This window comes from Culex pipiens, chromosome 2 (genome assembly GCF_016801865.2).
Source record: "Culex pipiens pallens isolate TS chromosome 2, TS_CPP_V2, whole genome shotgun sequence".
NCBI classification, from domain to species: domain Eukaryota; kingdom Metazoa; phylum Arthropoda; class Insecta; order Diptera; family Culicidae; genus Culex; species Culex pipiens.
Window position 1 is genome coordinate 118,830,842 of NC_068938.1, and position 24,789 is coordinate 118,855,630.

The window sequence follows — 24,789 nt, forward strand, 5'->3', positions numbered from 1 at the left end:
CAGAGATCAAAATATCAATTCAAAATTCACTTTTGAACAATAGTACCTATTCCCGGTGATACGTAATTGTATGTTTTGGCAAAATGAAGTGCTATGTTTGCTGATCGACGATCTGTGTTATCCATGGTACATCCAGACTACACCTAATATCCTGACACTGTTACTTCCGATTCACATAGATTCACGTTTTTCACCGCTCGCAGCTGAAACCGAACTGAACGATACCCCGGATTTCACGGGGAGCGAAAAAACGGGTGGTAAACTCTTTGCCCTTTACCGGGAAACTAGTAGTTACATGAAAGCGATGAGAACAAAACGGTGCAATCCTTTTCCACTTGAGTAGAAAAATGATAATATGTCCTGGTGATCAAGCGAGCAGGTGAGAAATTGTTTTTGGTATTGGTATGTTATGTACTGTGAATTGGGGTGCCATCATCTGGAGCAAAGCCTTGTTTCTGCACAATGTTTGGATATTTTTGACCGGTTTCGGATAGGACAGACGCTTAACAACAAAAATAATCGTAATCAGGGGTGACATTAGGTCTTGGGGTGAGATTGGGTCATACAAATTTCAGTATTTTTGTATGACCCAATCCCACCCCAAGACCCAATGTCACCCCTGATGACGGTAGTGCATCATTTTCCAAATTTCAAGCTTTCAAGCGTTCTGAAACTGGTGAAAAACTCAAATAGAACAAGTTGGTTTTAGTGGGTTTGATTTATCGAAATATTATTGTTTTTAAGTCTTTGGTATAGCTTATTAGCCAAGATCAAATGCAACTTTGGATGGTAAACTACATTACCACTAGGCTTGGTCATTTAGGCTTACTAGTTACATTGAATGCATGAAAGTTAAACATAGTTATGAAAACATTCTAGGTTTTCACTAAAAGAAAGTTACTCTACTTTACGGTAACTTGCTTCAAACGCTCGGACTCTTCGTGTTTTATATCGCTGTTGTTCATGTAGATTACGTCGAGAATCAAGTTCAGCTTGACTTTTTATATACCAGAACACTTCTTGATTACTATCAACGGGCATGGGAAAGAATAATGTTACCACACATTATATATTAGGCTTGTTTGGTGGATAGTGATTGGTTATTATGCATATGGGCACCACCCAGTTGTTTAATACTAGCAGGAAGCCACACCTATCGGTATATTAGTCTGTTTGTGGGTTGGGGAGGACGGTGCTAGTATTCAAAAAAAAAAATTGAGGTTTCACACATTAAATTTATTTTTGTAATTATAGATTACTTTAACAATCAACAATTATTCCTGTTTAAACAATATTAGTAGCAACATTTCTCAATTCAAGAAATAATAATCATATATTTTATTCGATGTGAGTAAATAAAAACATCTAAGGATTCCTTACGACTATTTGAACATTCATGGACGATACAGATATTGAAAGACCACCATCTGATAGTGAATCTTTTAAGCGTGTAATATGTGGGACATTGTTATGACATACGACACTCATTTTTAGTCCACTTATCAACATAGTAACTTTTCAGCCTGCAATGAAATGTAAAGAGCATTTCTTTTCAATTAGGGTGAGTTTCATTCAAACAACTGAAAAATACACTTGTGTTATTATTATGACCAGCAGAATATTTCAGCAACTGATATATAAAAAAAACACAAAAAATACAACGACTAGAATTAAAATATTCGAAGACTAAAACTTCTTGGCTAGCGTGAATGACCAAAAATGATAAAAAATTGAACATTGTTCAATGTTTAATGCTGGACATGGATTGTGGCTAGTCGCTTCATGACCCTTACTATAATCAAGATCAACATCGATTTCACGATACACATAAAGTTGGCCATAGTATACTTGGCTTGTTACATCCCAGCTTAGTTGAGCAGCTTGTACATAATTTTCAGTTTATCGTGTGGAGGGTCTACTATAAAGATTGGTTCTCCCTGGTCATCCAAATAATCGATGTATTTAATCTCCCTTTCCGTTACAAATCCAAGATTTTGTGACACACGTTGTGAGAAAGCTCCCGTAGCATCGGTTTTCATCACCTGAAAATGTATGGAATTTTTAAAGATATTATTGAGACTTTCTTGATGACTCTTACTTGAAATCCATTTTCGATGGCAATATTCTCACTTTCATTCATGAGTTTCTTAGCTAGACCTTGTCCTCTAAATCTAAAAGGAATTTGTTTCACAAAATTAGCAAATTATATTTAGTATTCACACCAACGTACTCACTTGGAATCAACAGATAAAATTCGGATTTCGAAAATTTTATCTACTTCAAACTGTTTGAACAAATTTATTTTTAGATTTTCCTCATACAGCAGCTTAAATATTTTTTTGAAATTTTCATCAGTCACATCGTTAAGTTTATCCATTGAATGCTTTATATCGCAGTGTCCGTATAAAATTCCATTCAAAGCAACTCCAGCAATCTGCAATATTCATCAGGTCGTAATGCTCTAACATTATACATTTTCGAGAAAAAAAATCCATCATACTTCTCCATCGCTGGTGATTGCCATTACGCTGACACTATCTCTAAGGGTGCTAAAACTATGCTTTTCAAGGAGAGGGTGGCCAAGGCCAGGACGGGTGAGATTTGTCGCTTTGTTTAGCGGTTCATCGGCGAAAAAAGTTCGCCGGAGATGCTCGATAACATCATCGTAATATTCGCTGGTTATTGTCACAAGACGCACTTTGTTGAGATTGCTGTTTTGCATTATGGATTGATGGATCTACATATTTTTTTAATGAGGGAGAGAAATTATTCTTCACTTTAAATTATGAAACATTTACAGAAAAAATAACGATACAACATATAACAATGAAAACAACACCCACACTGCTCACGGGTTAATTTTCTTTGAATATTAATATTCAAACAACCTGCCAGAAACATTTTTGAAACAGATTAAAAGTGTACATCTTATCATTTTGGAAAATAGAAAAAAAAATGACAGAACAAAGGGCGTTTTGTAATGTATCAAGTTCTAACTTTGTTTTCGTTGAAAAGCTCTGTAATCTATAGAGTAAAGCAATATTTGCAACAAACCCGTAAAATACCTTAAAATTAAATTATTGTCGATAAATCGATAAAATTCTTATCACTGCACAATTTGATCTATTTCAAGGGTAAATGGTTCAAAACGGATGCTGTCTGCGTATGAGAAGACAACGAACTGATAAGAGATAACTTTTATGCTCCTGGCAATGCCTGCAAAGGGCTTGGTACAGTGCCGAACGAAAGCACAGCAACTTTTTTCTAATTGAACTGACATCTGATTTTTCTGCAACGAAGTTTTATTTTTTGAATAATTTTAAAATTGAAATTCACATGAAACTTGTAATCGTTTATTTTTTATGCTGTCCAAATATGTATGACCAACGCTTTAAATTATGCTTTGGAATGTCCTGTATCCGAGGTTCTACTACGCATGTCACGCATTTGTATTGTAGATGAGAAGTTGTTGTTCTCTCAATTATAAGTTCTACATGGTACTGTAATATCAACAGGTGAATGTACTTGCTAAGCAATATTTCAAGTTGTGATTTATTTTACCTCGAACCTAAATCAAGGACATTGAGAAGAAAAATTGAGCGTTTCAATATGTTAGGGGTGACTTGATCCCTGTTAATAATCCATCTTGAGTAATACATTTCGTATTCATCCGAATTTCTGATTCCGGAATATTCCAAAATTTTACCTAAAAGTTGTACAAATGGCCACAAATTTTATTTGAAGTTTTTGTCACCATCCCCCCCCCTTCAAAGTTGGATCGAAAAATTATTAGTAAAAAAATAATATTTTTTTCAAAATACTTCAAAATTTCAATGGATTCAATGAATCCTTAGAGTATCCGTAAAATCATTTTTAATCATTTTAAAGAATCTTGTCATCGATTACGAAAACATCACATCATTTCAAAAACATTGATTTTAGGGATTCATTCACAAGATGGCTATCCGTGCAGAGTATCAATCAGGCATCCAATGATTGGTTTCCAATCAAGAGACTACTACTTGACAAGGCATTTATTCTTTCGGGGCTGTAAACACACGGTGTACTGTATATTAGTTTATTATGTTTATATTTATTACAATTTTATCCTTGCATTCGTTTCTTGCATCCATTTTGATGGCTTATTTCTAACAATAGATTATCACGACCGTTGTACGATACCAGCCAGCAACTAAGATATTTAAAGAAAACTACCAAAACAGTAATTAGCGAAAAAATATTATTACGGATTTATTTTACGTAATTTGTTATGACCTTAATATAAAAAGAGTACATCAAACAACCAAACATTACAGGACATAAAGGATTTTATTTCAAATCGATTTGACAAACGAGAAGCACCTGATTGCGTGGATTGCTCAAGCATTTCGCTTAGATAATTTCAAATTTGCTGTATAAATAAAACTAAACGATGAAATCAAGGAAACTAACGCCTTTTGTGCAGTCATGCTTTTGAACGGATTCTCCGTTCGTTCAAGTTCACAAAGCAACACGCTCGTCTCTAACAAACGTTCGTTCAGTAGGCCTTTATGGAATGAACCGAACACCCAGTTTAGAACTTCAATATTTTACTTTGGTAAGACCTCAGTAGACTAGCTAAACTTCATTGACTTTAAATCATCCGTTTCCATTTCAGTACTGCTAGCTTAGTGGTATCAATTAGGTTTTGTAATCAGAGGTAGTGAATCTCTTTTTTCCTGAACTTGAAAAGTATAGATTTTTTTTAAATCACGGTGGCAATAAGATTTCGCTTCCATTACAGTTTGTTTGTTTATTATTTTTAGCAGTTTAAGGTTTCCACCTTTTAAAATTACAGCTTTCGATGTAACATTGGTTCTTTACATAAAATTTGATAACCAAAATGAAAAACTACATTGAAAACTAAAATTTCAAAACAAGGATTTCACTAGACGGATTAGTCCTCAGGCACGTGTCATCTTGCTTGTTGTAGTCATGGGTTGTATTTCTCAGCGTCGTCCAGGGTTCGTCCGAGGTGATAGGGGGGTTTCCCCTTTAAACGACCTCTTCCAGGGGCACACGTGCTTTATGCTTTTGAACCGTTTCATTTAGTCTCCTTAGCCTCCCAGCTGGAGTTTCCCTTGATTTGTATAAAAAATGTAATTTCAATCGTCGTCAAAAAGTTGGTACCCAATCACACAAAAAAAAATATTTCAAAAGCTCACTCGAACTCACTTCCTTTGAATACTGTACAGTATGGCCCATAAAAAAATGCGACATTGTTATTTGGTGAAAATCGGCCCTGTTTTGACTATTTACGATGTATGTAGCATGTGTACATGTTAAATGGGATCCAAACAAACGAATAATGCATTGAAAACCTTTTCTTTAGCTTTAAAAAATGTCACAACACATTTAAACTTAAAATTCTCCAATTTGCTCCCAGCCCAGGCCATATAAAGGAAAAATGACTTTTCTATGTTGGTCGTTCTGAAGAGCCACCTCTGAATTTTTGTATGAATCAAAAAGTAAACAGCCTCCAAGGTTACTGTTTTTGAGACGTGTCACAATTAGTTTTATCGAATTTTACACATTCTATTTACCAGTTATACTAAAACAGTGATCTTTTCAAAAATATCCCGATTCTGAAAATGCTTCAATTTTTAGGAGTTTTTGGAGCCTGCAATGATTCAAGGGGAAAAAATAATTCAACAAATGATGGTAATTGACTCTAACAGATGCCCTAATATGACTTTTAACAGTATAGAGCCGTTGGGCACTCTTTAAAGCCATTCGTCATAGGTTTTAAGTTATTAATTTATTTAGACCGAATCACTCAAGATGATAACCCAAATGGCATTTTCCTCTAAAATGACTGATTCTATAAAAATTTATGAACTTTCTCGATTGGGCGTATTTAAGAGGGACTTCCAACGATGCTTTGGACACAGGGTTGGATATTTTAACATGTTTTGTTTTGAAGATATAAGGTATGAAATTTAGGTAAATTTTGTACCAAAAATACATCCATTATTGTAGCCCACCAATACCCAATTTTGGCGAACTGCAAAAAACTGTCATGAAAATATCTTCAAACATAACAAACTAACACCATGAAACATAACAAAATCAGTTTTTTAATACATTTTAGAATGGAACAATTTTTCGGTGAAAAAATGCACATGTCGCATTTTTTATGGACCATACTGTACTTGCATGTTACTACCGAGCTAACTAAGGTCTGTCTAAATCATTCAACTGAATGTTTATTTAAGTTTAACAGTTGCCATAGAGAGCCTCTTGCTACAGGCGGTTCACAGAACGCGTTCCATACTTTGAAGAGAACGGCACGAAAAAGTGAAGTTCAGTTTTTGGAACGAAAAGCAATAGCTCCTGCGCTGTGGGTTCAGTTCATTTTGAAGAAAGAGAACGAACGCAGAACGGGTTCCGTTCAAATTGCATAACTGCTTTTGTGTAAATAAATCTGGCATAGATTTCATCGCATTACCTTCACATATATAATCGTTGAGTTCTAAGACAGGACAAAAATTGTCTGTTGATAAGTCTTCTCGATTCATTATAGTAGTAAGAAATTGATATTGATAAAAGAGCTTGTGCAGTGCACAGCAGTACAGGGGGCACGCCATGGCGGAAGGCAATTATTATTGAAATTGAATGTACCTAAAATGTTTTTTCGTGGAAAGGTAGCTAAGGGGGTCCCTTTTCGATATCTGTGACCTAGAAAATATTTCACCTAGGGATTTTCGATTTTTTGTCATTTTCAGTTTTTTAACTGTATAAATGGAGGCGCACGGTACTTTTGGTTACTTTGCGGTTGCACAGCACCTCCCTAATCCTTTTAATTGCAATGGATACTGATCAAAGGAGTCGTCCATGAAATATTTCACAATATTTAAGGCCCCACCCACCCTTACAACCCCCCCCCCCCCCCCTCGTCATCCCCCTTATTTATTTAACAAAGACAATAACATTATTTTTAGTATGAGGCGTCATCCATCAAGTATGGCACACTAAAATCAGCAAAAAATAACCCCCTCCCCCCAATGCCACAAATTGTCACACTGACTACGCCTCCCCCCCCCCCCCCCTTGAAAAGTACGGCACGTTTTGTACCCTAATCTTGTTTTTTTTGTACATTTTTATTTATTTTATAATTCTGAGATCAATTTAACAGCTTATCATTTTTATAGGATATGTTTTTAATTTTTGTTATTGTTGAAATCACGATTGATGATTCAAGTAAGTAAGTAATGATTTAAGTTTATAATATCTATCATTAACAACTCTGTTTCTTAATGCCTTGTATCATGTTTGATTGATGAGTTACGTTTATTAAACGTCGAATTACTTTATGTAAATATTTTACAACCGTGGTGTAGGGCTAAGCGTGGTTGCCTCTCACCCAGTCGGCCTGGGTTCGATCCCAGATGGTCCCGGTGGCATATTTTGAGACGAGATTTGTCTGATCACGCCTTCCGTCGGACGGGGAAGTAAATGTTGGTCCCGGTATAACCTAAAGGTTATGTCGTTAGCTCAGTCCAGGTGTAGAAGTCGTCTCCCTGGGTCCTGTCTCGGTGGATTCGCTTGTAGGCAGTTGGACTCACAATCTAAAGGTCGTCAATCGAGACCCGGAGAGGATGGAAGCTAAGGTGTAAAAAGAGGTTTGCAATTGCCTTAACAATTAAGCCTTCGGGCACCTAGTTTCGAGTAGGAATCTCGCAATCGACAACGTCAAGGCAATGCTGTAGAGCGAACAATTTTATTTATTTAGGCCTGATTTTTCAAATGTTTTATATAAATAATGCACTTGTTGTACCTTATCCAGTAAAAACACAATGAACTTATTTTGCAGTATGCCGAGAATCGCACTACCTAACACTCGTCAGCCAAATCAACCGTAAATTTTGTTTCTTTTTCTGCTAATCGGTTGTGCTGAAATTAGTCGAGCTAGGTATGTGCAACTAACTGTGTAAGGATACCAAGGGTACTGGAAATAGACAAAAATGAAAATTCAGGCTTAAAATATCTACAAAAAAGTTATTTGATGTTTGATAAGCTTAACTCATAAATCAAACATGATACAAGGCATTGATTGAACTCAGAACTAAAAAAAAGTAAAAATGTAAAAAAAAACAAATTACATAACGTGCCGGACTTTTCAAGGGGGGGGGGGAGTTGCGTGACAATGTGTGGCATAGGGGGGAGGGGGTTATTTTTTGCTGATTTTAGTGTGCCATACTTTATGGACGCCTCATACTAAAAATAATGTTATTATCTTTGTTAAATAAATTAGGGGGATGAGGGGGGGGGGGTTTAAGGGTGGGTGGGGCCTTAAATATTGTCAAATATTTCATGGACGACCTCTTTGATCAGTATCCATTGCAATTAAAAGCATTTGGGAGGTGCTGTGCAACCGCAAATTAACCAAAAGTATCGTGCGCCTCCATTTATACAGTTAAAAAACTGAAAATGACAAAAAATCGAAAATCCCTAGGTGAAATATTTTCTAGGTCACAGATATCGAAAAGGGACCCCCTTAGCTACCTTTCCACGAAAAAACATTTTAGGTACATTCAATTTCAATAATAATTGCCTTCCGCCATGGCGTGGGGGGATTCACATAAACAAATTATGTTGTTGATTATTCAATATGTTATATCTATTCAAAGCGCATTGTAAATTGTTAGGAAATCGCAATTAGCTGCAGATTAACGTTACGTTTTGATGATTGCAATTCCTTCAACAGCCACGGAAGTACAGTACGATCTTGTTCGGGGGGTTCATTACTCTTCACACTTGATTCTCAACGGAAGCTCTAATGTTTCTGATCGACGATGATTTCATCTCCAGACCGGATGTTGTAGCTGTACAATCTTTTGTGGGGATATCTCATTTCCTCAAGTCCTTGGAGGTCACGCAAATCTTGATCGACGTAGAACAGACGCATCTTGGCAGCCGGAATACCTACAATTCGCTCCAGTCGAGACTTCAAGTCGACTACAGTTCTAGAATGTTCAGAAATGGGGGTATGTATGATCTATTGTTGGTTCACTATTTATTTGCTTTACCTGTAGACATCCACAGTCCGCTCTTCACTTGTTTCACCGTACGTGAAAGTAATTTTAACTCGTCTCTCCGGTCGCAAGTCAATGTTGACCAGTGGATCTAACTTTCCATGAACAGCTACCAGTTCAAAGTATCTGTAAAGTTAATAAAGGCGTCTTTGAAAAATCATGTTTGATACCAAACCTACAAACAGCACCTTTCCGGGCGATCACTTTCGGGTTTATCGAGATAGTAACGAATAAAAGATCGCTCGGCGTCTTCACGCTCGACAGGTCCTATTACGTCTCCTCCGTTTAGGATGTTGATTTTCGGTAAACGAGCAATCAGTAGCTGCCGCCGCTCGTGCTCCGTTGAGTCACACTTGTCCCACAATGGCCAGCACTGGAAGAATAGACATTGTAGTTGTAGTATTACCTTTAGCAAACATGTTTGCTGTTGTTCTACGCAAAACTTTCTCTTGTCACATAGAGTTTTTATACAAATGGGATGATTATGCGTATGGAGATAAAACAAAGCGAGTTTACTTTTCTGGCAATTCAAAACTTTTTTGGTGAGGTGTCAATCCAGAAAAAACGAACAATGTTGCGCGTTAGGCTGGATTTTCATGGATTATGCAACGACATCGAGAGCACGAGCATCGAACCAACTCGATGCTCATTGCTTGCGTTACATCATTTACCTTGGGCACAAACCCAAAATCGACTTTCCGGAATAAGGAACACTTGCATGCAAGTTAACGAAGGATGGAAAATGACATATTCATACATAAACAAAGCAGCATTGCGTGGCGGTCGGAATTCCAGCACAACTTTTGAAATAAGCTGATGTTGCTCAATACATCTTTTTCAAAAGGTCGTATTAGTAGACTGGCGTCCTGTGGGTGAAACTGGAATCACTAAAATCAGCGAAAACTCAACCAATTTTTGCATACTTCTTTGTCACTCGTGGACTCGTTAGAATGTCTATTTTCCAAAAATGACCCGCAGAACCCGGAAATGTTCCGGTGGCCGGATATATTCCGGTGGGTCACTGGGTCAAACAGGGTCAAACATTTCCACAATTTTGTTAACAAAAAACTTGGAAAAATTACAATTTTTCATGTTACGATCTTTGGTCTACCCACAGACAGTGCTGACCATGGATTTTGAACCACCGGGGATGTTCCGGATTGAGCGGACAGGTTCCCTACCCCGGGGGAAGGGACCGGTCAGAGACGGTCAGAAATTAAACTATTTCTATCATGCAATATGGGAGTCAAAGTTCATCATTTTCAAAATCGAGCTCATCTATGATCCCCAAAATTACTTTTGGGACGATCTAGCTACTTTGGGACCGGTTCCCGGTACTCGGATTTAACCCGGAATATGACAAGTTACGGGATTTTCAAAATATAGCTCATCTATGATCCCCAAAACCAAGAAATTTAAGAAATTTAAAAAAAAAATTAAGAAATTTATGAAATTTAAGAAATTTAAGAAATTTAAGAAATTTAAGAAATTTGAGAAATTTAAGAAATTTAAGAAATTTAAAAAATTTAAGAAATTTAAAAAATTTAAGAAATTTAAAAAATTTAAAAAAAAATTAAGAAATTTAAAAATTTTAAGAAATTTGAAAAATTTATAAAATTTAAGAAATTTTAAAATTTATGAAATAAATATAATTACTATAATTATTAAATTTTATACATTTTATAAAATTTGTAAAATTTATAAAATTTATAAAATTTATAAAATTTATAAAATTTATAAAATTTATAAAATTTATAAAATTTATAAAATTTATAAAATTTATAAAATTTATAAAATTTATAAAATTTATAAAATTTATAAAATTTATAAAATTTATAAAATTTATAAAATTTATAAAATTTATAAAATTTATAAAATTTATAAAATTTATAAAATTTATAAAATTTATAAAATTTATAAAATTTATAAAATTTATAAAATTTATAAAATTTATAAAATTTATAAAATTTATAAAATTTATAAAATTTATAAAATTTATAAAATTTATAAAATTTATAAAATTTATAAAATTTATAAAATTTCTAAAATTTCTAAAATTTCTAAAATTTCTAAAATTTATAAAATTTATTAAATTTTTAAAATTTATAAAATTTATTAAATTTATAAAATTTATAAAATATATAAAATTTATTAAATTTATAAAATTTATGAAATTTATAAAATTTATAAAATTTATAAAATTTATAAAATTTATAAAATTTATAAAATTTATAAAATTTATAAAATTTATAAAATTTATAAAATTTATAAAATTTATAAAATTTATAAAATTTATAAAATTTATAAAATTTATAAAATTTATAAAATTTATAAAATTTATAAAATTTATAAAATTTATAAAATTTATAAAATTTATAAAATTTATAAAATTTATAAAATTTATAAAATTTATAAAATTTATAAAATTTATAAAATTTATAAAATTTATAAAATTTATAAAATTTATAAAATTTATAAAATTTATAAAATTTATAAAATTTATAAAATTTATAAAATTTATAAAATTTATAAGATATATAAAATTTAAAAAATTTATAAAATTTATAAAATTTATAAAATTTATAAAATTTATAAAATTTATAAAATTTATAAAATTTATAAAATTTATAAAATTTCTAAAATTTCTAAAATTTATAAAATTTATTAAATTTTTAAAATTTATAAAATTTATAAAATTTATAAAATTTATAAAATTTATAAAATTTATAAAATTTATAAAATTTATAAAATTTATAAAATTTTATAATTATATTTATTAATTTTATTAATTTTATTAATTTTATTTATTTTATTAATTTTATTATTTTATTAATTTTATTTTTTTATTCATTAATTTCATTTATTTTATATTCACGTGAAGTATTTCTTAATTACAAAATCCAACAATTGATTTTTTTTTGTTTTATTCAAAATTTCATAAAGCATGGTTATGTTTTTTATAATAATTTAAGAAATTTAAACATATAGAATTTCAAGTTGTTTTGTTCTCAACAGTTACAAAAATAAAAAAAACAAGTACAGTTTTGGAAATTTTAGATATGTAGGTTTGTTATCAATTAAATAAATTAAATAAATTGAGAAACTAAATAGATTCAAATAAAAAAAAAGAAAGGTTAGTGAATGAAATCAAAGAAGAAAAAAAAGGTATAGAATTTCAAATCATTATTTTTCAACATACTCATTTATTCTAGTATTTAAAAATTTACAGTGACCGAAAAATTACGGGTTTCGCCTTGTAAATGGATGGTGAATATGTTTCATTATATATCTTTTTTTGCAGAAATAAAAAATACGAGACATTTTTGTTATTGTTCATGAAGTCTCATACTAACCTTCGGATAATCGAACTTCGGGTAATCGAGGATTCGGATAATCGAGTCTAGACTGTTAAACCAAATTATGAAATTTAAATAATTCCAGGTGTGGGAGTCGTTTCCCTACTATAAAGACATACAACACACCAAACCAAGCCTGCTACGGTGGAATCGCTGGCGGCGGTTGGACTCGCAATCCAAAGGTCCTCAGTTCGAACCCTGGGGTGGAAGATTCCTTGGAGTATGAAGAGGATTGGGGTGCTCTCATTGTTCAAGCCTTCGGACTCCTAGGTTCGAACAGAAACTTGCAATAGAGACCACAATAAACCTGGGGGTCTATAAAGTGGATGGTTTGATTTTTGAACAAAGTTTAAAATAAATGCAAAATTCAACAAATTAAAACAAACATTGAGAAATTCAAGAAATTATCAAAAAAAAGAAATTTAACAAATTCCACAAAATTTCAGAAGTATTCATAGATTTCCGTAACACAACTGGTATCAAATTAAGTATTCTGGTCAGTATTCAATTAAATATTTATTTCAGATTATAATTTTATCATGTGTAGGTGTTTTAAAATTAATTCACGGCACTTCTTTTTTTCGACTGGCCCACCAATGTGAATCCTTCTCAAGGCCTCCTTTTCCGTTTTCTTCGCCATGCCTTTTCCTTTTTTTTGGCCGCTCCCTGGAGATCGCTGCTTAGTTCAGTGTGGCTATTGACCACCGCCAACTTCCTTCACCACCGCAGGATCTCCTCATAGTAGGAATCGTCTAGCACTTCAGCACCTGCAGCACGCTGTGCGCCATAAACGAGTCCAGCCCGGACGTGGGTTCTCCCAAAAGTCCTTCCGGCACAACTCGTCAGGTAGTTTTTGTAGCACTTAGTAGACACGGTTGAACTTGACGCTTTTGGGGACGTTTCTGCCCATTCGGAGGATCGCTTCAATGTTCCCTGGTGGTGAGTGCGGCGATGAACAGAGCGTCCTGCTGCACGTACGCATACCGGGTTCGGAGTTCCTCAGCGTTTTCCGGAATGCCATTGACTGCCACACGCACCGATGCGGGCAACATCTTGATACTCGGCGGCCTGCTTGTTCAACAGTGTGATTGCCCGATCTGGAACTTCCACCACGGCCAGCAGCCACCGCATTTGGCTGATCTGGTTACTTTCTCCAGCAGGTTCAACTATTTCCTCCGCAAAAAGCCAAAGTCGTTTTGTTTTTTTTTTTTTTTACTTGCGACGACCACTAAAACAACTTAATCATTGTTTTGATTTTTGACACGATCTGCTTTGACAGGTCAGTGAGAATTTGTTTCGTCAAGTTTCATTCCCATTCCCGTTCCCAGCGTTTCAAAGCGTTATTTGGGTTTGTGTCCAGGGTGCCGCTATGGCAGGAAAGCGCACTGAACGAGCATCGTGTTTCGATGCACTGACATTTTAGCAAAGCTTGGTCGTGAGTATGCTTTCGATGTCGGTCATCTAAAGATGCTCGAGCATCGAAAATGAAAAGTCGCAAAATTGCATTTTCGCGAGTTTCCGGCAATGTATTTTTGTTTTCAATGCTCGTAATACCTTAAATTGTCAATTACAACTATTGTACGATAAATCCTGATACCAAAATTTGATTTTTTAGCCAAATTTGACCACGAGCATCGAAAGCCGCTTTCGATGTCGGTCATCGAAAAATCCATGAAAATCCACCCTTACGCACGTTGGGGAAGGGGTCTGCAACGAAACAAGGCACTTTTGCGTGGAGTTTTCAACAAAGTTGCAACAAAAAGCGAATGAAGTAGGAATGGGATAGCCGGCGCAAAGGGACGGGCGTAAGTCTCCATTCTAAGCCAATATAACCCGGCTCTTTCAGTCCAGAGAAATCATTCTATCGCTGGATGCCGAGGAGTAAACATCAACCTGGATCTGGAAGCATACGGCCTGGAGGCCCAGAAGCAGTTGGCCGGCAAGCAGATGGCCTGGAGCCTGAAAAAAAGAAAAGCCTCCGACTCCGATTGGGTTCAATCGGGGTTTCAGAATAGCTTTGAAAATGTTCGTTTGCAATTTATGGAAAATTTCAGATATTTTTTTTTTCTCAAATTACCAAAGAAATTAGAAAGTTGTCGAATGAATTTACCATGAACACCATAACATCAGTAAAATTATTCTTTAAATTACCGTTTATTACCTACTTTTCAATATGATAAAAATTTCGATTAAAACCCGACAACTTCAAATAAGCTATCTAAAAATAGACACCGAAAGACACGAAAATATTTTCAGGAAATGTAGTTGAGATTGTGTACTTTCAGATACTTCGTTTGGTATGCTACCTGAAGTAAGGCTCAACAACACTTTAGAATAGTAATACTCCTTAAGAAAGCCTCAAAATATGTTGATGCCTTTGATTTTTTTTTAATTTCATATTATTATAAGCAATCAAAACAAAGTAGGCCGTTATAAAGCTGACATTTTGAGTAATCATCAAAAAAGTGCTTTTTTCAATTATTGTTGCAAAAATGATGCATAATTCGTGTAGATCAGGAACTAGAAATTTGGCATCTTCCTTTGCTTTAAACTTTTAGGTTTTTTTATTCTCTGCAACAATGCCGTACTTTTCAAGTACAAATGCTCTATAAGACATCAAAAAAAGGAGTAAACAATTTATTCCACTTAATTTTGCCATTCCGAACAATGCTCACCAAGAATCATTTTTTTAAATGAAATATGTCTTTATTGAACTTTCTTATAATAATTACATTTCTTTTACATGCTATGTGTTATGGCTAAATGCTCTTCATCTTTGTTGTAATTTTCGTTTCATTATTAACTGATCACATTGAATAGAATACATTTGAGTAAAAAAGAAAAAAAAATACTTTAACAACTAATCCCAACTTAAAACTAAAAAACTAAATTCATTGAAATTTTCAAAATCATTAGAACGAGTAAACTACGAAATGTATTTTAAGATGAATACTCTAAGGGTTCTTACTTGTTCCTGGTGAGTTTTGCACCCACGCAGAGTTGTTGTCATCTCGATGAATTGTTTAAATGGGATACATATCTAATTTTCGTTTTGTAACAGCGAACAAAATGTGCACTTGGTTGCCATGAAATCAAATCAAATCTTGTACGTGGGAGTCCACATCTTGTCCACATCAATAACAAGCAATTGTAATCTAAAGGCTTTGTAATGCCAGTAAAAATGAATATATAAAACAATTTGAATAAGACACATTCTGTCGTAATTTTACATCGGTTTGACGAACCTTTTTTTAGGTTTTTGGCTGTAACTCGGCCTCCATATTTATGAATTTTTTGTTTATTGAAGTTAATACTTCATCTGTGGAGTCAAAAATGAAGCTCATAAATCTTTGAATGTTTGTATGAATTGTTTCACTGCCCATAATTGAAGATTCGGCTATTATGCCAAATCAAGTATTTCGAGAAAAAACACGTTTATGTGTTGTTTTTGTGTTCGTCACCAAATTGTAGCCACGGCAATTTTAAAAGGGAATGGGATATCAGTTGTTTGGTTTTTCGCATCGGCAGCCAAAACTAAACTATATCTTAGTGAGATTCATGTTTCGCAGGATGTGTTGGAACATCTTCTACCACCTGGGGCAAAAATCTCTATTTTGTCAAAAGTAGATGGTTGCCGTTTTTCAATGATGAGCAGTTTATGAAAGCCATAAACTGTGTAGAATCCAATCATAACATTAATTTTGCCACCATTTAAGTTTTAAAATTAGTAACCAGCCCGGAGAATGTGTCAATAAATGTATTAAATAAAAATGCTATAAAAATCAGAATATCAACCCTATGGCATTGAAATGGATTGTACAGGGTTAATGAGAAGCATTTAAAACTTACCTGTACTCTCAGGTTCTTCAACGCTGGAAATTTAGCTAGCCGATCAATGTCGTCCCAGTTGTTGATTTTAGCATTGCTCAAATTGAGCAACGTTAAGGTCCTACAAATTGTTAGGAAATAAATGTAAATGTGTAAATTTGATTCACCGATAGAATGCTCTTTAGATACTTACTTGAAGTGTTCATGACTGTTTGGAGTGGCAGCCGAATTTGACTCGTTTGTTTCATTTTGGGCAGAAGTGAGTGATCTGAAAATAGGTTTTTTAAATAGCCATCCAAGAATTATATTTCTACAGAGTTACTACCGTAGGGGACAATCCGCCAGCACCAGCGCTTCTAAGTTGGGAAACAAGCGTCCAACGCGGCATATTTCACTCCACTCGCTGATGTGATTTCCAGTCAGATGAAGTTTTTTAATACCATGGTGGGCTTCAGTTTTCTTACAAACGGCATGTTTCTTGTCTTGACTAGACTGAGTTGAAAAGCTTGAACATTGGCAGGATTCGCTTTCTCCTGAGGCAGGTTCCTCGGCAGTTTGACACCCGTTGGCATCTTCTTCTGTGGTATCCAGGAGCACGTGCGTATAATCGTTGAGACTGAGGTGCAGCTCCTCAAGCACGGGCAGTAACTGCAACAACGTTTCAACTCCGTACCATTCGAGTTTGGTATTGTTGAGAACCAAGCTGCGCAGTCGATCCATCTTCCACGGTTGAGGAATTTCGATTGGACCACCCAACCGGTTGAGACTCAAGTTGACAAACTCAACTCGCGGCATGTGTGACAATATTCCGAAAACCTTCAAAGTGAAACAAATGTTTATTCATGGACTGGACTAGTCAACTAATGATCAACTAATTATTACCTCATCCCAGTCTTCCAGTTTATTCTGGGCCAGATCCAACTCCTTGACGGTGCAACATTTCTGGCGCAAATCTTCCGGCTTGCCCGCCTTGTCAATGTTGCAGTCATTTAGAATCAGCAATTCCGGGACGCTATTAAAAGAAAGATTGCTTTACATTAATTCTTGCCAGTAATATAGTCATACTTACCTTAGCCTTGGTGGCAACTTCGGTACAAATATCGAAACAAGCGTTTCGTCTATTTTTTCTCGATGATCCCCAAACCCGTACTTGTTTTCCAGTGCTTCTAGTAAGGTTGGCATTTTTGCTGTGATTAAGAACAAAAAAAGTTATTAGTGCTATGCTATGACAATAGCAAATAGTAAAATTTGTAAACAAAACGCATAAAAAGTTGGAATAAATAAATAAAAAAGCCAACTCCTTTGCCAAATTTATGAGAGACTTTGCAAATGTCAGAAAAAGTTCTTTTTTTTGGTTTCATGAAAATATTAAACCAATTATTTTAAATTATAATGCAAAATCCCATGCGACCTCGGTCCCACCAAATTTGCAATATTTCTATTTTTATCTCATTAAAAGTCAGTAAAAAAACAACAAGCGTACTCCAAGATTCGTCCCGTAGCCCTTTGGATGGGAATTTAACTTTTATCACTGCGCCACGAGGATTGTATCCATCTATTAAAAAAAACTAAAATAATGTTAGGAAGACATCAACGGCCTTACGGTGGATTAAGTTACGTTTTTAAATGAAGCCCTTCTAGAAGCAGAATGGGCTGTTGAGAGTTTAAAATCAACAGAAGTTTTTATTTGTGAAAAGTTCAAAATTACATTTCTGGAACTCATTTTTGTTCTTAGGATTGAAAAAAACCCCTCTGGTGTCGATGAGCAATTTGTATGGCTCATAGAAAAATTCAGTGGTGAGGAAGAATAACCCAAGCTCGTTGACTTTATGATATGATATATGATATGTTTTATATTGGAAAGGATCTTCAAGTCTTTGAAAAACATATGTGAAAGATGGAAGGAATGAGAAAGGAAAAATCAGCTGGGTAATTTACTTTTTTTTTTCAAAACATGCAAAACAATTTTTTTTTAGTAGAAGTCTCGAACATCAGTAAACAATCTTGCGTTCCAAAATGCTGCGCAATACTTTGAGAGCTTTCCAGGTTCAAATCATTAGTGTTTCCTCCTTCGCTACTTTTACTCAACTTAATTTTTGTCACTGGTCATAAATTGCGAGCCGTTAAATTATTTCAAAACAAATAATCGAAACCAATTCCACTTAAAACTGTCTGACCTAAAGGAACTGACTCGCAGTTCCTCTCGTTCAAGCGTTCAAGGTTGGCGCGGTGATTTTTTTTGTACATAAAGACTTGAGTACAGAAAACGAAATACCAACCACCGACTGCCAGACCAAACGACGTCGCTTTGGACAATTTCGGCCTTTTCTATTTATTCGCATGTCAGGTTAACACGGTTCACTGATACATTTACATTGTTAAATGATTTTGGAGGTGACGTGAGACGACGACTTTTGTAATTTTGCACCTCCACACACCTTGCTTCATGATGCATCTTCACACACTCCGGTTTGTCGCTGGTTCAAGAGAGATAAAATTTACTCCAACGGTCATCAGCTGTTTATATGTGTGGGTTATCTTTGTGTTGGTTTGCTCTATGGTGAATTATTGAATCGAGCTGGTTGATTTGTATTTAATTGCCATTACTCAGCAACAAATTTGATAATAACTTTATCTGCTGCAGGTGCATACTATTCAGCTTCGTAACTTTAACCACAGACTTTAGCTCAAATAAATGAACATTAGGGTAACGTAGTTATCAATGAGGCACTTTGGGTTTTCAACTTTCAATGATATTTTGTATTTTTTCCATCATTATTTTATAATGAGCATTTTGTTGCATTTTCGTTCGATAAAAGTGTTGTAACATTGACCAAAATATGACAATTTCCGACCTCTACAGCCAGAGTTATGTCTCTGTCTCATTGTAGACGCTCATGGCAGGAACCAAATTTACCAACTTGAAGTTTGAATTGACAAAAGTCAACCTAAAAAGTATTTAAATTATATAAAAACCTTATATAACTTTATATCTTTGGTTAAATAAATTTAAAACTTGTTGTGTGGAACTCGTTGCAAAACTTGATTTTTTCAGCACATGTAGGACTCGTGCTGAAAAAATCCTCTTTTTACAACTTGTTGCATAAACTACTATTTTCAAAACTTTTTTTTCGTAAAATCGCGATAACTCGTGATGTTTATTAGCAAACCCTATATGTCTATAAATCAAAATTTTTGTAAATGTCTGCGCTACAACTTTGTACAACATTGTTACACTCTAAAAAATAACCCTGCAAAGTTTGAAAAAAACACGACATTTTTAAATTGAAAAATTTTGTTCAAAATGAAAAAAATACCCTTCTGGGTCAATGTAGGTTCGAAAAGTACATTAAATTTCACATTAAAAGACATGTTCCAAAATGTTTTACAGTCGAGTAACGGAAAATTGTAGAATTTTTAAAAGGCTCTTTTTTGTTTTCATGACAATATCAAACCAATCATTTTAAATTAAATTCTAAAAGACGTAAGGTCACTGAAATATATTTGTCTTGCTTTGCTGGCATCAATTAGTATAGGTTCACTCAAATATAAAGTTAAAATGAACTTATCTTAAATATTGAACTCGATTGGACTTTCAAAACACAAGATCTACACACAAAAAAATAATACTTCTGAATGTTACATCATTTATGAAGTAACACTTTTGCACGTCATAAACATTGAAATTTAAATATAATTTGATGTAAATTTGCAACAAATTATACGTAAAAACATGATTTTAAGTGTGATTCAACCGTTTACGTCGGATCTCAAGTTTACATGTAATTCATTTTTTCCTTGTCGAGTAAATTCACATTTTTTTCTGTGAGATACTTAATATGTCAAGAAATGTGATAATAAATATTTACAAGATTTTATGCCAACCCGAGCAGACGGAAATCACTTGGGAATATTTTTTTTTGATATTTGAAAATACTAGGCCAATAACATTTTATGTTATTTGTAACAAGATTTGTAATTCGTCGTTATGATTTTCTTGTTACTGGATTGTTATTGTAATAACAGACTAATAACATTTTTAGTTATTCTTCGAACAAATCTTTGTTATTATTTTTTGTTATTTTTAAAATCCGATCATCTCAATAACAGTTTGAGGTATTCTTCCATAAACAAAAAAAAATGTTAAAAAAACGATGTTGACTTCATAGCTCTCGACCACTATTGCTCCCTTTTAACCACAAGGACTTCGCCGCCCTTGGCTCCTAAGTGTTTGAGTACGGCACAGAGCGAAGGCGCCGGATACCCATATTTACACTCAGAAGTTTAGAGATTAGAACCAGCAACCTCTGGATTGTGAATCCAGTGCGCGGTCCGATTGATCCACATGGGCGGCTTTCAACCAATATAAGGCCAGTAACACATTTTGTTATGATCACATAAACTGTTAACAGTCATCCCACATATTCGGAACACCCACAAATTCGGAACACTTTTGTGGTAATTTGTCAATAGAATGCAAAATACAACTTTTCTGCCGACCCTGCTATTTTTAAGGCCTTTATTTGGACATTCTCTTGCTATTTCACCAGTAAAAGTAATATGTACTTTTCAAACAAAAACTGCATTTCAAGACTATTTTATCCAGAGCAGCAAAATACTGCCTCCAAATTGCCCGTTCCATGATTGTGGGATGTTATTGTGTCTCCCACAATTGTGGAACACCTGAATTTAACTGATATTTTCACAAAAAAGTTATCAGACCATTCATAAAACATCACTAACCATAAGTTCTATTGGTTTCAGAGTGCAAAGTCATTATTTTGCAAAAAATATGTACACCTGGAGAGAAAAACAAGTTTGTTTACATCGTAAGAAAAAAGTGTTCCGAATTTGTGGATTTCAATGGTCAATATTTTTCTTCGAAAACTTGATATAAATCGTAAAAATGTACAGCCGGTCTATACATCAATCGAAAGATCGCAAGAAACGCTTTCACATGAAGGTAAAAGCAAATCATTATGTTCAATTATAATTATATTTATATGATTTATTGAACATTGGCCGATCTGTAAACTGTTCCGAATATGAGGGATGTGTGTAAACCCTTCAGCAAAAATGGATTTTTCAAGAAGATTTCATAACACTTTCTGTTATTTTAACAGTATTTGTTATTGAAATGGTATGAATTTTGTTATTACCGTCTCCCGGGAACAATGTAAAACAGAGCCCAGGAGCCACATTGAGGCCTGAGATAGTTGATTTTTTAATCAAGAATTATCATTCAAATCGATTTTGAGGGAAACGAATCATTAAAGAAACATAATAGATAATAGTAGTCTATGCAACGAGTTGCAAAATGAAGATTTTTCAGCACGAATCGTGCATCTATCCAAGGAAGCTCTAGAGATTGAAGTGGTGACTGGTTTGAAACCAGATCCAGGAGTATTACGGGAGTCATGACAGCGATTCGTTTTGCTGCCTGTTGACTGAGGAACAACAGTTGCTTAAAAAATCTCTTGTTGTTCTTAGAGAAGCATTCTAGTGTTCACTCAACCGTGCAACTGGAACTGTGCCATGTGTGTGGCGACGTTGGTCGGTGAATGATTCATGCGTTGCATTGTTCGTTCGGTTTCAAACAATCAAAACAATCACAACAGCCAGCAGACACAAACACTCCCACACTCACAAGTCTCAATGCACCCTTATTTTATTTCTCGCTTTTTGCAAAATGCTCGCGTAATGAACAACTTGCTGAGCGCGCGCGCATTCCGTTTGTTGTATGTGTTTTATCGAGAAATTAAAAGTGAGAGTGTGTGCAACATGGAGTTAAACTTTCTGTGCAGTTGCTGTGAAGGTTCCCATGGCACTTTGAAAAATTTAACTCCATGTTGCACGCACACACTCTCACTTTTAATTTCTCGATAGTTCTTAGTGTGTGTTGCACACGTTGTCTCTACACGTTTGTTTTCAGTTCACTTTGGTGGTGTGTAGTTCTTTTCTGCATGAAAACCACCGTCGCGTTGTTAAGGGTTGAATGGAAAAATTGGTTTCATCGGCCTTGCAGATCTTTAGTAATTATAGTCAACGAATATTCTAGCTACCCACAACTAACTACCCCTCCCAAGTGAGTTGCAAGTTAGTGCTGATTATATTGCTTTAGATGTACCTTTTGTTTCACTTTAACGTTGGTCACCAATTGGTTCTATCGAAGGTCATTCAAAAATGAGGCACCTATTCCGTTGCAAAATTGGTCACTGATAACTGATTTGAAAGTAATATTATAGTTTTAATTTTTTTTCCGGACACTACGACAGTACCGCAGTTGTGTAACTTCACGAGGTGATTTCACTTCTATTGCGCGTTATTCTAGCGGATAGAGAGATCTATCGCACGGGTTGCAAATAGATATTCACTCGGCATAGACGACCAGCAGCGATGACACAAAGATATTGGCCTGTATTTTCCGCTCTCTTCACTGTATTTATTTTTGCTCCGAAGTAAACCTGTTTAACATTGAAACTGTAGTTATTACAAAACTGTAAGACCAAAATAGAATCCGTAGGTCAAGATTTTCCGTCTCTCCCTTTTTTCAATACGGAGGGATTTTACTGCCAAGCGAACCACCACTGAACACAAGGTCAACACTTTGGCCACCGTCTGAGTTTCGTTGTTTTAGTTTTTTTCGATTTCCTTTCAGACGACTCGAACCAACTTTTAACATTGAAGCTCCATGGAAAAGTGTTATTCACACACCCTCAACTGGCTGTGGGCTATGGGACAATCTTTTTGTTGCTGTTTTTTTGCTACACTTTTAACAGACTCGCTTTGAATCGACGACACATCTTGCACGGTACGCAAGCAGAAGGAAAATAAACGCTCGACTCACGATTTTTGCTATTCCCACCAGCAAACACAAATCATAGACGATACTCTATAGTAAACACGTGTCACTGAATCGTGGTCCAAAACAAGTGACCTCTAGCTGGATCAATCCCCGGTCCCATACAAAAAATGTATAACTTTATATAACTTCCAATCCGTCAATCCAATGTCTTGAATGTTGGTCTATGCACCGAACATATGATTCGTCGACTGAAACTCAAACTAATGCAGTTCGCTCGTTCTCTTGTGTTCGTTTGTACACGGCGCAGAGGTGAGAAAAAAGTAAACAAACTGGCTTCTTTGTGTATGAAATTCATATGGCTAACTAACGCTTTACATGGAACACAAAGGTCGTCATTGTGGTACAAAAATTCATCCATTCTGTACATACAGCGCACCGACAGTTATCGACCAGAGGCGGTTGGAAAATTTGAGTAATTTGGCTAGAGATTGCCCACACGTTGTTAAGGTCAAATCTGATTTAATCAGATATTTTATAAAAACAGGTGTTCTAGAACGTTATTGTTTAAAAAATGCATGCTTTTCAAATTCAAATAAGGCCGTTGCAAAAAAAAAAATAATAAATAATAATAAAAAAAATTCAACGATTATGTCGCCCCCCTCGAGTGATATATAGCAAGCAAGTTTCTATCAACAGTTTTACAAAAAAGCTGTAAGGCTGGTACAAATATTTTTCAAAGTTTTTGTCACCCCCCCCTTCAAAATTGGCCCGAAAAATCAGGGGGCAAAAACAATATTTTTACAATAAACTTTAAAATTTCAATGAAAATTCAAGTGCAACCAGCTGAAATCAAATTAAAATACATTCTCCTGCGTTTAAAATAATTTTTAGCATGTTTGGGTTTATTAAAAAATCTTAAGATTTTTTGAAAATTTTTGATGCAAAATCTTTTTTTTGGATTCAATTTTTGTTTTTGTCAGATCTTACATTTTTTGAAAACTAATGATTGCAAAACAACTGAACTAGTGTAAAATGCATTTTAAAACACTTTTTTCATTTAAATGTGAAGACTATGGCTTGTTATTAAAATTTTTATATTTTTTTATTTTTTTGCCCCCCCCCCCCTTGACCTCGGCCTGGGCTGAGGGACAAAAACTTTTTTAAATATTTGCATCGGCCTAATAATATTGTGAAAATCAGATACTTTGATAGGTTATGCGCAGGTGCCTGCCAAACATACGACAATTTTTCCTATATGACAATTTTTCCTATATGGCTAATTTTTGACATGAACATAACTGTAATAATATAAAAAATGTATTTTGTGATATCAAGAATTGCTTGGCATAGCTTAAAAATTGAACAGACTATTCTACTTTAGTCCCTCCAAAAGCTAACACAAAGGCGCTCCAGCCAAAGCTCCTATGTACAATGAACGAAAACAAATAAATCGCACTCACTTAGTGAATCCTGTTTTGCGAATATGGAAACTTGAAAACGGAACATGAACGTTATTATTGCTTGCGAATCGGTTGAATTTTTATTCACCTTAAAGATCGAAATGCCAACTGAGAGTACACTACATTTTAGAACACTTGTAAAAATTTAGACTTTTTTACAGGACATTTTATATCGGTAGTGACATTTGGTTTATCAAACCTACCACTGCACACTCGATTGAAAAAAAGGAAAAGAGGGTGATTTTATTAACTTGCATAATCTTATC

General features: G+C 34.4%; 2 protein-coding genes across 5 annotated transcripts; both read right to left on the reverse strand.

Annotated features, from left to right (window-relative positions):
- Window positions 1–1,195: 1,195 nt before the first annotated feature.
- Window positions 1,196–3,233, reverse strand: LOC120419455 (uncharacterized). Of its 2 annotated transcripts, none has more exons than XM_039582138.2 (5): window positions 3,055–3,233; window positions 2,501–2,737; window positions 2,235–2,434; window positions 2,099–2,171; window positions 1,196–2,042 (listed from the first exon to the last, which is right to left on the reverse strand). In XM_039582138.2, the coding sequence occupies exons 2-5, from the start codon at window positions 2,720–2,722 to the stop codon at window positions 1,869–1,871; spliced, it is 669 nt and encodes a 222-aa protein (XP_039438072.1). In that variant the 5' UTR covers window positions 2,723–2,737; window positions 3,055–3,233; the 3' UTR covers window positions 1,196–1,868. The 2 variants fall into 2 exon arrangements, with proteins under 2 accessions (XP_039438072.1, XP_039438070.1); XM_039582136.2 differs by having other exon boundaries at window positions 1,198–2,042; window positions 3,066–3,230.
- Window positions 3,234–8,629: 5,396 nt separating this feature from the next.
- Window positions 8,630–24,661, reverse strand: LOC120419395 (tubulin-specific chaperone cofactor E-like protein). Of its 3 annotated transcripts, XM_039582070.2 has the most exons (10): window positions 22,932–23,055; window positions 22,386–22,722; window positions 17,328–17,445; window positions 17,141–17,270; window positions 16,584–17,074; window positions 16,452–16,526; window positions 16,280–16,379; window positions 9,263–9,447; window positions 9,069–9,200; window positions 8,630–9,005 (listed from the first exon to the last, which is right to left on the reverse strand). In XM_039582070.2, exons 3-10 carry the CDS (start codon window positions 17,438–17,440, stop codon window positions 8,816–8,818), a joined length of 1,416 nt encoding a protein of 471 aa, XP_039438004.1. In that variant the 5' UTR covers window positions 17,441–17,445; window positions 22,386–22,722; window positions 22,932–23,055; the 3' UTR covers window positions 8,630–8,815. The 3 variants fall into 3 exon arrangements, with proteins under 3 accessions (XP_039438004.1, XP_039438001.1, XP_039438005.1); XM_039582067.2 differs by lacking the exons at window positions 22,386–22,722; window positions 22,932–23,055 and adding an exon at window positions 24,524–24,661; XM_039582071.2 differs by lacking the exons at window positions 22,386–22,722; window positions 22,932–23,055 and adding an exon at window positions 24,612–24,632.
- Window positions 24,662–24,789: the final 128 nt, after the last annotated feature.

Excerpts from the sequence above, each read along its gene's own strand:
- LOC120419455 (XM_039582138.2), bottom strand. The coding sequence starts at position 2,722 with ATGCAAAACAGCAATCTCAACAAAGTGCGTCTTGTGACAATAACCAGC. Across the intron at positions 2,172-2,234 it reads ATTTTATCTGTTGATTCCAA|ATTTAGAGGACAAGGTCTAG; the intron begins GTGAGTACGTTG and ends AATTCCTTTTAG. Across the intron at positions 2,043-2,098 it reads CCATCGAAAATGGATTTCAA|GTGATGAAAACCGATGCTAC; the intron begins GTAAGAGTCATC and ends ATACATTTTCAG.
- LOC120419395 (XM_039582067.2), bottom strand. The coding sequence starts at position 24,569 with ATGTTCCGTTTTCAAGTTTCCATATTCGCAAAACAGGATTCACTAA. Across the intron at positions 17,446-24,523 it reads CGCAAAACAGGATTCACTAA|CAAAAATGCCAACCTTACTA; the intron begins GTGAGTGCGATT and ends TCTTAATCACAG. Across the intron at positions 9,201-9,262 it reads GAAAGTGATCGCCCGGAAAG|ATACTTTGAACTGGTAGCTG; the intron begins GTGCTGTTTGTA and ends TTAACTTTACAG.